Source organism: Apus apus, chromosome 14, assembly GCF_020740795.1.
Source record: "Apus apus isolate bApuApu2 chromosome 14, bApuApu2.pri.cur, whole genome shotgun sequence".
Classification (NCBI taxonomy): Eukaryota; Metazoa; Chordata; class Aves; order Apodiformes; family Apodidae; genus Apus; species Apus apus.
Genome location: NC_067295.1, coordinates 10,792,057 through 10,805,376, shown reverse-complemented (window position 1 = coordinate 10,805,376; position 13,320 = coordinate 10,792,057). Strand labels below are relative to the sequence as shown.

General features: G+C 38.4%; 1 protein-coding gene across 1 annotated transcript in view; it reads right to left on the bottom strand.

The window, feature by feature from the left end:
• The window catches only part of LOC127390638 (uncharacterized), an 81,374-nt gene that overhangs the window by 65,182 nt on the left and 2,872 nt on the right, over positions 1-13,320 (bottom strand). The window contains exons 3-9 of the mRNA XM_051632471.1: positions 12,293-12,458; positions 11,202-11,339; positions 10,133-10,322; positions 9,834-9,961; positions 3,677-3,780; positions 2,055-2,220; positions 866-1,048 (exon numbers count right to left, since the gene is read on the bottom strand). Coding sequence (XP_051488431.1) covers positions 866-1,048; positions 2,055-2,220; positions 3,677-3,780; positions 9,834-9,961; positions 10,133-10,322; positions 11,202-11,339; positions 12,293-12,458 — 1,075 coding nt within the window. The remainder of the gene's footprint in view (positions 1-865; positions 1,049-2,054; positions 2,221-3,676; positions 3,781-9,833; positions 9,962-10,132; positions 10,323-11,201; positions 11,340-12,292; positions 12,459-13,320) is intronic.

Genomic DNA, 13,320 nt, shown 5'->3' with positions numbered 1-13,320 from the left:
AGCTGAAGACTTAAATAGAAACTACAATTCCATGGCTAACAGGAAGACAAAAAAATTCAGCAATTTTTTCAAGGCTCCCAATACATAAAATCTGTTTTTTTAAGTTATTCTTTCAATAAATGGGTTAAGAACAGATGGCAAAGAGGCTGCTCACGCTGTCTGAAGAAAAATACAGAGCCCATGTGTCTAGCCTGCACGCTGGAAAATTAAACAGACACAAATCCATGAGATAAACTTACCTCTTGGGCTCTTACTGCTATCTGATACACTGTCACCAATATCTCTATTTTCTAAGCATGATAAGGAAAAACTGATTATTTAAGTAGATAATCAAACAGAAGATAAAAAAGATATTTCGCAGGAAATGTCAATTACAGATAAAAAGCCCCAGAACTGTGGCAGGAATTACTCCTAACTGAGTATCACACATAGCAACTAAGAATGATTCTCATCTCCTGTTAGTCTCACAGTATCATGAGTGACTTCCTGCCAGTAACAGAATCGTAGGAGTTGGAAGGGACCTCTGGCAACCATCTAATCCAACACACCTGCTAAACCAGGCCCACCTAGGACAGGCTGCACAGGGTTGCACCCAGGCAGGTTTTGAATATGGCTGTTCTTTCGTATCCCAAGTTACGAAGTTTGCTTCATCAGAAGACTCAAGACTTCTCCTTACTTAAATACATAAGAACACCCATGCTGATTGGCTATACTGGTTGGATTACAAATATCTGCTCATCCTACTGAAGAATTTACATTTATAAAGCTTTCTGGAAATCCACCAAGTGCCATTTTCATCAAACAAGCTCTAGATCATAAAGGGAATAGAAAAGCGTTCTATCATATGCTACTATATGATTGCTACCTGTCTGAGTCCTTCTGAATCTTGCACGGCACAATTTCCTCCCAAAAACTTCCCAAGAGTCCTCATCACACTCTGCACAGCAGGTACATCACCACAGGAGATGTAAGCTGAACAAAACCTATGTAGGAGAGCAGTCAATCCTAAGAAGCAGCTCTGGCTTGCTCCTGGTGACTTCAGCAAATGCTGTGAACAAAGCACAAAGAGAACAGAAAAGTCACTCCCATTATTACTGTAACACACAATAGAAAACAAATGTATCAAAATATTTATAAACTAAAACTCAGTACCAACAATGTATATTTTCAAATAGCCCTTTGAGGATTTAAACAAACAAACAAACAAACAAGGACAATCCTGCAGAGATACAGTGGAAAATTCTTCCACCTTCACGTGTGAACACACAGACTAAATTAGCTGTGGAGCTTGTGATGCACTGCACAAGATTCTCTATAGCTGATCAATGGTTCATTAGAACACAAGGCAAATAAGCCTAACAATTCACTTGATGCTTATTTAAGTTACAAGACTATCTATAATTTTACCACCTGGAACATTGCAGCTTCACAAAAAAACATAGCAAATGTAACTTCGGACTCTAAGAGCAGGATCAAGTACGCTGTATAAGCCCAGCAGAAAATAGATCTTTAAATGAAAAATAAGACTATAAAATGGATCCAGTATTACTCTGCATACAACCAACTCAGTTAAGGAAAAGTGTCCAAAGCTGCAGTTGTGCTCCATATACAAAGGACTGAAATGTCTCCAGGTGCTAAATACAAAGCTTGTAACAGGCCACATTGGAGAATAAAGCTCTCTATCCAAAGCAGGGGGTAGCTGCAACAGCCAATCTGACCTTGGCCTTCAAAACTAATAAGCCCAAACCAGTCTCTGAGTCCACAGGGTAGTTCACACTTCTCTTATTTATTTTTATTTTTTCAGTTTCAAGTCTCCAGGCTAAAAATGCAAACCAAACATCAGTGACCAAATGCTACTGCATCCTCTTTTTGGTATAAAGATTACAATTGTTAATTGTAATTAACAATGGAGATTTCACGACCAAAATTACCTGGACAGATGAGAGTTTTATATAAATTTATGACAAAGACAATTACTATAAATAAAAAAATCCAACACCATGAAGCAGCTAGATTGATGATATATTAGAAAAGATAAAATGGTATCTGCTCACAGCAAGAGATTTGATCATGCCAGAGGTGGGTTTAGGAATGAATGAAAAAGACCAGAAGAAATATTCCACTTTGTCTTCCTCAACTTCTCCAGAAACTATAATTTCTTTCATTAGGACAACACATGCCTCTGTAGCGCAAGGTGGTAGAGCATCTATTAGTGGCTGCCTGTAACACAAAAAAAACCCTCAGCAAATACAACATTATCAGAATATTTAGGAATCAAATAACAAACACTTAGAGTTTGGGCTTCTTTTAAAGTAAGTAAAAGTCCACCCACCTAGCAAACGCCAGATTTCACAGAAGTCAACATTATCCTTTGATTTAGTGACATTATGGAATACACTTCAGCTAAGATGTGATGAAGTGTACTGGTGTTTCAAGAACTGTGTGCAAGCAGGCTTTTAAGAAAATACTCAGTTGCTTTCTCTGAAACTGAGGCCAAAACATATCCCAAGTTTGACTTCTAATGACTGAGGTACCTTAAAGCACTGAATTTTTTATTAAAGTGTTTTTTTTCTTTTCTATTTCACCAATAACAAATGAAAATACCCAAACAAATTTACTAGCTTTTACTTCCTGTGCTTTTTTAGACCTTATCTAAGTGCAAAGTTTACACCAGCAGGACAGACAATACACAGGTCAGCTCTTCAGAGTCCTTCTGTAAATGTACCTGCCTCCTGTACCAGTGGATGGACACTCTTGCATTAACTAGGAGGCAGTTAAACTGCATTAAAGCATATGCACAAGCATAAGAAAGCAGTCTGCATGAGATTCTTTTTAGCTCCTAAAGTTAATGACCTTATCCTAACTAAAATTGATTTAAAGTTAATATAGAAAGAGGCAGAGTAATAAAGGTTACTTTTGAATATTTAAGAACATTAACATGATTGTCAAAAGGTGAGAATAAACCTAAGCCAAACAAAATCTGCTCCTTTTGCATGAAGAAAAATTTAAGATACTGTTACAAACATAAAACCTGACATTAGATGGTTTTCTAACAGGCTGACAACATTTTGTACTGAAATCAAGTGAAAATAATGTTTCCTTATTTATATTTTTCAGAATATTGATTTTACAGAGAGAAAAAAAAATTGCATTGATTTTAGTATTTCTGAGTCTCAAAGCATCGGATCAGAACTATTCCTGACTGCAGAGGAGTGGGGGCCGTGATCTTTAAAGCTGCAGATCAGTGATGGCTATAAACCATCCAAAGGTCAGCCTAAGGTTTGCCTCTTCTCCCCTCTGAGTACTGAGGGCACTGCAGGTACAGATCCAGGTACGGTTTTTTGTATCAAATAGAGGTAGACACTTAAAACCAGAACCACTGATTTCCTTCTGAGCCATGACTACGTTTCCTGTTCACACTGTTACTGAAAAAAAAAGTCTGTCTGCAGGACTAGGCATGGGACAGGAAAGTCTGTTTTGTACACAACATTCATCCAGTAAGGAAAGAATATCATCCTTCTGTCATATCAACAAGAGTTACAATACACCTTCTTCCTTTAAAGTGCTTCAAAATTAAATCCAACACTTGGACATGGATTTAAAACATGAATTTAAATATTTGCAATGCCTTCGTTTCATTTATTTATTTAAATGGCAATTACTAAAGGGGTCTTACCAGTTGTCTCTGCATTTAAATGAAGATCTTTGCCATAGCGCTTTTAAGGCCTCAAGAGAAAGATGTCGAATCTCAAACACAAGAGTCATAAAAAGGTCTGCAGTCTGGAATAGAGTTCAGCAACAAACGTAATATTACAGCTGTGCAGAAACCAGTGTTAGAGAACAGAGCACAAGAGACAGGGTTAAACCAGCATTGCCATTGATTTACAATGCAACCTGAGAGTAAAAAATCTGCTCTTCCCTGTGCCCCTATCTTTCTTCCCACTGCAAACATGTAAGAAGTGCTTTCACTTAGGATGTCAGCATCCCAAGCAAGTGTTCAGTGACCACTACACCCATCACTTGCATAAAAATGAATAATAAACCAAAATGCAGCACTGTGGTTACAATTCAGAGGAGAAGGCCATAATCTTCTCTGAGTTGGAACAGTAAAATCCTGATTTATTATTACCACTGCTGATACAGCTTCAAAACAAAATGAAAGAACAGCCAAGCTAACTTTGTATTAGTCTTAAGTTTATGAAAAAGATAATTTAACTGAAGTCTGGACAACACTTACAAGTTTTTCTGTAGTTCCTCTGGTGCTGTGCAAAAATGTCCCAATTTACTGCGGATAAGCCGAAGCATTCCTGCTCTTACCTCTGCAGGCAGCACAGGATTAACTAGAACTCAGTAGACTACTTCAGCTGGAAGGGATCAAAAATTATCATCTTGTCCAACTGCCTGACCAATTCACAGCTGACCCAGTTAAAGGAGTTATTAAGGGCGTTGTCCAAATGACTCTTAAACACTGTGAGGCTTGGGGCATCTAAGTGTAGCACCAGAAGAGCTGCTTTCCCTGGGTAAGCTGAATTGCTACACATATAGCAACTATTTTACCTGAAGTACATTATTATCACACAGACTTTTCAGTGTAAAGAAATTCTAGCCCTTCATTCACAAGTTGCCCCTTGTTCTTGAGGGAAAAACAGAAATACCTGCTTTAGGTTTACTTCATTTAAAAAAAACAACACAAGTCTTTCAATCTAGTTGTACAGTTGAAGCTGAATAGTTGTTTAACAATGTATTTGCATGTGTATGGCTGCAAGAAATTAAGAGCGATTCAGAACTGACTCACACTTTTCGGTTAAGTGAAGCAGCGATCTGTACTCGACTTTACATTAAACAAAAACCTGCAACTCTCACCACCCACTTGACTTACAAAGCAGGATCTGTTTCCTATTAGCTGAAACAAATATTTTTCAGAAACTACTGTCTCCAAACACTTCCCAATGTGTATTACATTACCAGCAATAATTTTTATTTTCTGAAATGTCATGCTCTAAATCAAATTAATCAAATACTAAATTGAATTGGATACATTATCAAGAAGACAGAAGTGTTTCTATTTCTATGCAGCACAAAACTTTCATTGACATCCTTACTCAAACCAGGTTCTGTATTACCTATCCAGTCTGTCCCCTGCTGAGAAACTTGGAATAACTCAGCCCTGGCATTTGATTTGAAGACTACCAAGACATTTTCAGTAAAAAGTGTTTTTTTCTTTTTAGCAATAACATATTAATTTCATCACATTGAAATTCATTCTCATACATGAAGTCCTACCTAGCTATTCATTAAAATAACATAATTCCATAACTAATATTCTGTTAGATCCACATGTATTCTATTCCACCACTACTTTTCAGGTCTACTTTAAAAAGAGATTACCAAACTCTGAACACCATGGAGCTAATGAAACAGGTTACATTTCATGGTCTATAAAACATTCAGAGCACTGCATTTAATGAAATTCTTCAAAAGCATTCATAAAAGACAGGTCTTATGTGCATTTTTTACACATGCAAATACACTATGGGCAGCATGACCAGGGGAGGTAGGGAGCTTCACAGGTGTCATCAGAGGAGCTGTGTGTGCAGCTGCTGCTCAACTCAGGTGGCTAAGCAGCTGGAGGCCACAGCACAGTTCAAGATAAAATTTCCAGACTGTTTCCAGGTGGTATAATTTTAGACTGCAGACTGACTTAATTCTGCTTCACACCTGCTGACTAGACAAGTTCCCATCTAATAATTCAGTGCAAAATTTCACAGAGAAACAGTTATTTTTACTTCCTAATAAAAAAGCTTCAGAATGAACTGTCTTGGTCAGGTGGGCTGTTTTTATTTCTTAGGGTAGGCTGCACTGAAATTGAGCTGTTACAGTATTGTAATTACAAGCTACAAGCAAATTTGGCTTCCGTTCCCATGGCTAAATGTTTTGAAAGATAAGGAAGCCCAGCTTTTACTCTACATAGAAGATTCCTTTCCCTTATATTTGTAGACTTACTGTATCTGCACTGAAAAAAAAAACGGAATTACTCTGAAAGTATAAAGATGGTATAGTTTAGATTGGAAGGCAGAGTAGTAAAATGTTGTCCAATAAATTTGTTTCTATTTATGATATATACACACATTTGCCCTTTGAAAGCTTGACACCTTACATGCTACCAAGTATAAGCCCATGTAATCACATAGGAGGTTGCTGAACATCTTTGGTTTTGTATAATAATTTACCTTCCCAAAGAAAGTGTGAAGCCTTCTCTCCAGTAAATTTATTTCTTTGGAATTACATAGCTGTCTCTTTTCCATACTTCTGGTTTTCAGCTGTCTGATTTCTTTTTTCAACTATACATATGTTAAAGAACAAGTTATTTTCTTGAATTGAAGGCCAAGCGTGAAATCAGATGGAGGTGACACACTCTTGTCCCAACTGGTCTACTAGTTGAGCAGCTACGGTTATTCTCTCCTTGCCATGGCATAACTTCCCTTTCTTCTGATCCTCACCAGTTATTTCTTATTTGGTTTCTTACCTTGCTAGTTAACCTTATTTCAGCCTCCATTTCTGGAAGGACGTAATTGTACCTCGTCACGGACCAGGCTAAAGTGACCTAACAGACTTTGCAGTTCACTGAGCAGAGAAAGACTTCTGTTTCTGGTAAAGTTGTTATTATAGTCATACAGAAAAAGAACAGTCAAAATTCAGAAAGCAAGATCATCCATGTAACTACAGTATCTTTATTCATCTTGATAATCAGAACATCTTCCTCACCTGTGAAATACTCTCTTATACTCTCTACAACCGCAAGTTAGAAACATGCAAAACCTAACACCAAACTAGGTAGTAAGTGGTGATTAGAATGCCTTATGAGAAGAACAAATGGTGAGACCATGCCCTAAAGGTAAACTCTTTTGAGTCAGACTGGGGTACAGAAGTTGGGCAGTCATCCACTCTTACCCACACTGCTTAATGTATACACAGCCACATTCACTAGAGCTACTTACCCAGCATCAAAATCCAGACAGCCAAATGCAAATGCAGCCCTCAGCAGAAGCTCTGTGACAAGCTTTCTTCAAGCCTCCCTCAAGTGAAGTCCCCCTACTCCCCATCCCTTTGGCCATTCTTTGTCAGTATGCAGTTTGTTCACTTAATGGTCCATTAGCTAATCTACATCCCCATTGAAATTCAATCTTGTCTCATAATAGCATTAAAAAATTAAACAACAACTTTGCTTCCTTGGAAATGACACAGTCTCCACCCCTATTTTCTCCACCCTCAACTGTTTTCCCTGGAGTTGGGGATTTTCCCTTCTATTTATTCTTGGTTTTGTGTCCCGAAAGAAATGCATAGTTTCTCCTCATTCAGAGTCAAACAATAAGGGAACAAACAAGCCATACATGCGTAACAGCAGAGCTGTTTCCCAAGCAACGCTGCGGGCATTCCCATAACTTCTTTCCTGGCCCCAACATTTTATCAGTTGGAATGAGGGATAATAATGACCCCCTTTGAAATGTCTTGTCAGACAGAAGGAACACCCTGAAACAGTGAAAATGGCTGATGAGCAATCAAACCCTGTGCTGGGACAAGCATATGATGAATAATTCACCTCTTTTTCTAGGCAGTGGCACAGACAGCAGCCACTTGTGCTAATCCGAGTAATTTACAAAACAAATTTCCCACACATGAAGCCAATGGACCTCTTCAGAGACAGAAGTGACATCCCACTGTTACTGGAAAAAATTGCCTACCATTCTTTCAAAGACACTGAATTATGGGTGTCCAAAAGAAAGTGGGATTTAGAGAAAGTTTCTCAGGACAACTGCAGTCATTTCTTTTTTCAACACCTTCCAAGCAGTATTTAGATCCTCTAGTATGTTCCTGAATGCCATTACATACTGCTGATATAATGTCAGCCACATTAAGCATTATCATACCCAAAGAGGCTGCTTTTATTCTACATTAGCAAGAAACATTATGTTTATGCTCCCCTTAGTTATCTATAGCCCAAATCTTCCTAGCATGCAGCTAAAAAAGATGGCAGAATTGTTTGTAAACCTAATTCCATATATCACCACCCAGAAAGGCCACCTGCTGCTTTCTCCTCAGCGCTGTGCTGAGGTCTTTGTCAGGCTGTGATACAAGGTCAAACTCTGATCACTATTTAATAGGTTGGGAGTAACTGCTAGTATTGTAATTTATCATGGCTTACTGAAGTTGCCTGTTTCAGTTGTCATGAGTGTGATCCTTCTCCAGTCTATGCCTTTAAGCTTAAGCCTCATGCCACATTACACAAACATGTACTTGTGCTCTTCAATCACAGCTAAAGCTAAGAGAAAGGTGAATATACAGAGTATATTGATTTGTAAACAGGCACCAATGGCCTGCAGAGCTGTAATCCAGCAGTGCACTCTTCTCCAGTCTCCATAAACCCTGTATTCCATCTCCCAGTATCTGTGTCCAGCCCAGGGAAGAGACAGGTAGTGCTTTTGGTCTTTGACATGGGACTTAACCTAGACAAAGGGAGGTGAAGTTCCTTCTCCTATGCAAGGTCTGAAGCTTTTTGTTAAAGTCACTTGTACTTGAGTCCAATTACAGGAGAGATGACTGCCCCATTGCATCAGAAATAAACTTGCTCCAAAGTACAAGCCATCTAACAAGACAAGAACATAAAAGGACAGGGATTAAACACTGGAATAGGCTGCCTGAGAGGTGGTTGAATCACCACCCCTGGAGGTGTTTACAAGAGGTATAGATGTGGTGCTTAGAAACGTGGTTTAAGCACTGGACTCAGTAGAGTTAGGTTATGGCTGGACTCGATCTTAAAGGTCTCTTCCAACCAAAACAATTCTGTGAATATATCAGGAATGAGCTGACTAAACCCAACAGTGGCAAATCCACGGAGGCACTATGACCCCATTGGACCATCCTTGTTTTCTAGCAATATTCTGACCATGAATGACTTAAAACAAGAAGTGTGTTCTTGAAGTGCATTCAAATTGACATTTCTTTCACATTGTTCTATATAGGAACTTAATTACTAGCAAGAAACACTCCATCTGAAGCATAATGGGATACAAAATGCCCTCTCTGTTGGATCATTGTTCATCTCAGGTTAGCAATAATCAAGAACCATCATCTTTTGATCCTTCTGTATTGTACATAACAGGTGTTCTTGATAACTTCTGAGCTCCACAGAAGATAAGGATCTTCACCAATTAAACTGTTTAGGTGAGATGAGATTCCCTCTGGACCCAAGCAGCATCCCTACAAACATGACCCTTTTTACTAGAATTCATCAGAAGAACAAGCAGAACCAGCTAGCCGAGATCAAGAGGCAAGGTTTCATGTGCAAATTGTTTTGAGGGGATGAGGAAACAGCAGAAGAACCACAGAACCCAAATAAACATGGAAATGACAGCACTATCAGGAGCAGAATCCCACACTAAAGGGTGTAAAAGGGTTTTCACAATTAAGAATCAAAACTATCTGTGATAACCCAAACCAGATACTTTTTTTGTTTGTTTTTTCCACAGCGAAACAAAAGTCCAGAATATTTTCTTTCAGGTTAATCTAAAATACACTTTGAAATTACTTTTGCCCAATACTCAGAGACCATATGATGTTTTTATTCCTTTTCAGTTGGATTTATTGTTTATATAGGAAAATGATAGTTCAAAGTGTTTTATCTTTCCATAATTCCACATTCAAAAAATTTCCAAAACAATGGAAGGCTTCAGTATTTCAAAATTGCTGCTCTCCTAGTCACCTCTTATCTGTGTAGGAGAACTCTCAGACTACAAAGGGCATTACAAGGAAACAGGTTATGTATAAAAGCTTACCTCAAAACTTGCACTATATGCTAAGCAAAGCTTCCACAGTAGTTCAGCCACTTTCCCCCCAGTGACTATCCTCTCAGTTTGTTCCCTTTCATAGAGCATGCTGGTCACATACAGATCCTCAGAGTCCACTGTAAAGACAGAGAAAAACCAGATATTTGGTGGTTGCTGGCCAATTGCTACAATTAACCCTAAATGCTAGGAGAAAGCTTCTCTCAGTCTTTATTTCTCCATGCAAGAGTCTCTCTGTAGATTTTTCTAGGAAATAAGAATACTTTCTTTTAACAGAAACGTCATGTTACCTTTTTTGTACAGTGTCTCTGTTTCCCTTTTAAAGAATTTCAGTGAAGATTGTGTCTGTGTCTTTGCCCCGTTGCCCTTCTGAGAGAACGGTGCGACAAGGTTGGACTCCGTACAATTAGCCTCCACCAGGATTCCATCCTTAATGCTCTGAACACATTCCAGCGTGGCAGACAGGATCTGCTGCTCAGACTAAGAAGAACAGATACTTTAGGTAAAGTCTTGATGACCTCTATCAGCCTGCACAATCCTTTCTCTCCTGACTTCATGGATTCCAGTTCTGTAATACAGCGTGAAGTCTCTTGTCCAGACCTTTGACAGCCCCCAGCCTGTGGAGGTTAATACACTCTATTTTCAGCCTAATTTTTCCATCACTGAAATGCAACTGCTATTAACTTTTAGTGTCAAGTGGTCTCAATTCATTTCAGCTCGCAATGTGTCAGTAGTAAGCAGATGGTTTTGGTCAGCTGAGTTGAGAAAAGCAAAAGGCTGGTAAATTACTGCTAGCTAATACAATGCAAGAAACAAGTAATATTCACCTGATAAAAATGGCAGAAGATACAAACATTGACTTTGTCAAGAACAGTGGAAAGCTCTACGTCTGGCTTTTAGAAATGTTTTTATCTTTTCTAAGTTTTCTGCAAACAAAAATTTTCTTTGCACAATGCATTTTTCTTATCCACCTCTCCCTATTCCTCTCTTTCATACTTTACTTTCAGTTTATCACTATAACATATTTTAATGACGGAGTTTAATCCAGGTGCCTAACAACCTCTTGCATTTATACTGTAATGCTCATCAACTACAATGCAAAATTACATTAAAAACAAATTATGTGAATAACTGGCATTACAGGGACAATAATATTCCTAATTTCTTTGCTAAGGATTAAGGTTTGGGCAGACACACACAAATATAATTGAGCATAAATGAGTACTCAAAAATGTTTTCATTATGATAAACATTCCCACAGGCAGAAGTACCTGACATGAATTGGACACCTGGTACTTAGACTCTTCAAATAAATTAGAAGGCTGTGAGGAAGAACCAGTGTCATTCCCCAACACTTACCGACACATGAGGAAGAGCAACGGACTGCAGAGAAGTAAAAACAGAGTATCGATGAGAGCAGAGGTTTAAGTCCCTGGTCTTGACAAGAATAGGACCTTTTTGCTGATACCTGGTTGGGCATATTCCCAGAACATCCACCTAGTAACAAACATACAGTGTTGAATCACACACACACATATACAACATAGGCAGGTATTATGGGCTATTACCATTAATTTTAATAACTGTTTTGTTGTCATAAAAATGCAACAGAGACCTACATTCTTCCTTGTGGGACACTGGCTTCACCACAAAAGCAAGACAATAATTTTGTAGACCTTGGTCAAACTTCACAATAGCCAGGGTTTATGAATTTATTTAACTTCATTGTGTCATTCCCAGTAAGCTAATTTACAGACTTATCATTTATCATTTAAGATTTTGTGGGTTTGCAGGGAAATATTAGTTCAGGACAGTATTTCTATGCAGAAGAAATGTAATTACATAGGGGTGTTCAAGCCTTATTGCAGAACGTCTATTTAAGCACCGATATGTGGCAACAGTGTAAGAATGAGGTAGTGCACATCATGCTGAAGGCCAATCTAAAGTGCTCCTCACAACAGAAGTGCAGCCACTGAGGTATCTCAGCTGCACTCACGCAAACACAGGGGCAATCACGGGATACTCTGGAATATTATTTCAGTGTAACACAGCAGAACTTGAGCTCAAGTACTAAAAAAACCCAAAAGCTCTGAGAAGCCTGATCTTAAAGCCTTCTGAAACTAATCCAAAAAGTAATAATGAATAATCAGGAATAATGCATACTGCAATTTCTCCAGAAACAGGTAGAGCACAATCCCTAGTGTTACAGCTGCTCAGAGAACTCAGAATACACAGCTTTTCCTCAGATATGAAGGTAGTGGATTCCAACCCTCAACAGGAATGCAAATTATAGATAATTTCATAACATTCACTACAAAAAGCAATTAGATGACCACCACTGGCTACTGATCAGTCGCCAAGTGGCAAAAACCTTTACTTGAAAAGGGATTAGACGTAATATGCACAAGGGCTAACACCACCATAGCGCACGACGCTACCAATGGTCTCACCTCTTCAACTACTGCACTAGCAGTGGATGCTTGTGATGTCTGCAGGACACTGAGAATGCCTCGCTTTATGTTCAGTGCCCAAGTCTGTTCACTTCTCACAGGACAGAGCTTCAGAACTTTCCCATCATGGAAAGAAAAAAGGAGAGGATGTCGCTCTAGTACTTCCCTGCAATAAAACAGTTTAGAGTTTCTTGCTTCAAACAGTGCCTGCAACTCAGTTTATGACATTAGACTCAGATTTTCTGAACAGAGGTGTTCTTCCACAATAGATATATCTTATTCTGTATTTCCATTCTTTATAGTAACTCTCTATTCTTCATTAATTCACCCCAAACCTGAAAGTTCTTCGAAAAAACCAACCCAAAACAAAAACTATCAAGGTAATCACAGCATTTTTTACATAACTGTAACACTTAACAAAGCCAACACCTGGTTAACTCTTTACAAATAATTATACTTGATAGAAACCATTCTTGTTTAATGTAGGATAGAAATTCTATTTTATGATTCAGGGTATCTTTAGCATTGGTAAGTGTGTTTCAAATTAAAAAGTAACTGCACATACTCTTTATCATTCCTCTTCAGCTGTGATACACACAAGAACAACTGCATTCCAGATAACCCATATCCTCCTACTCTGCAGGTGTACATACTTGGGCTCTATCCCAAGTCATCTCCCAGTCTCTGTTGTCATTTCACACCCTGATTGCTTCTGCTACCCCAGATTAAGAGTACAGTATTTTCTACTTTTGCAGGAGATCACTTTTTAACATTGAATTTCCCTCCTAATAGAACTACTTTAATTATGTATTTCACCTCTAAATGGGGAACAATAAGCCATCCAAAGGAAGAATTCTACAGTAGCCCAATGGTCAGCTCCCATACAGGGAGATAAATGGTTCACCTCCACGCTGACTGTGGAACTAACTGTTCTTCTAATTGACAGGGTCACAAAGACAACGTAAGAGAAAAACTTTTAATGTGCAAACACCTGGATGGAGTCTTTCCAGGATAAAAGACTATGCACA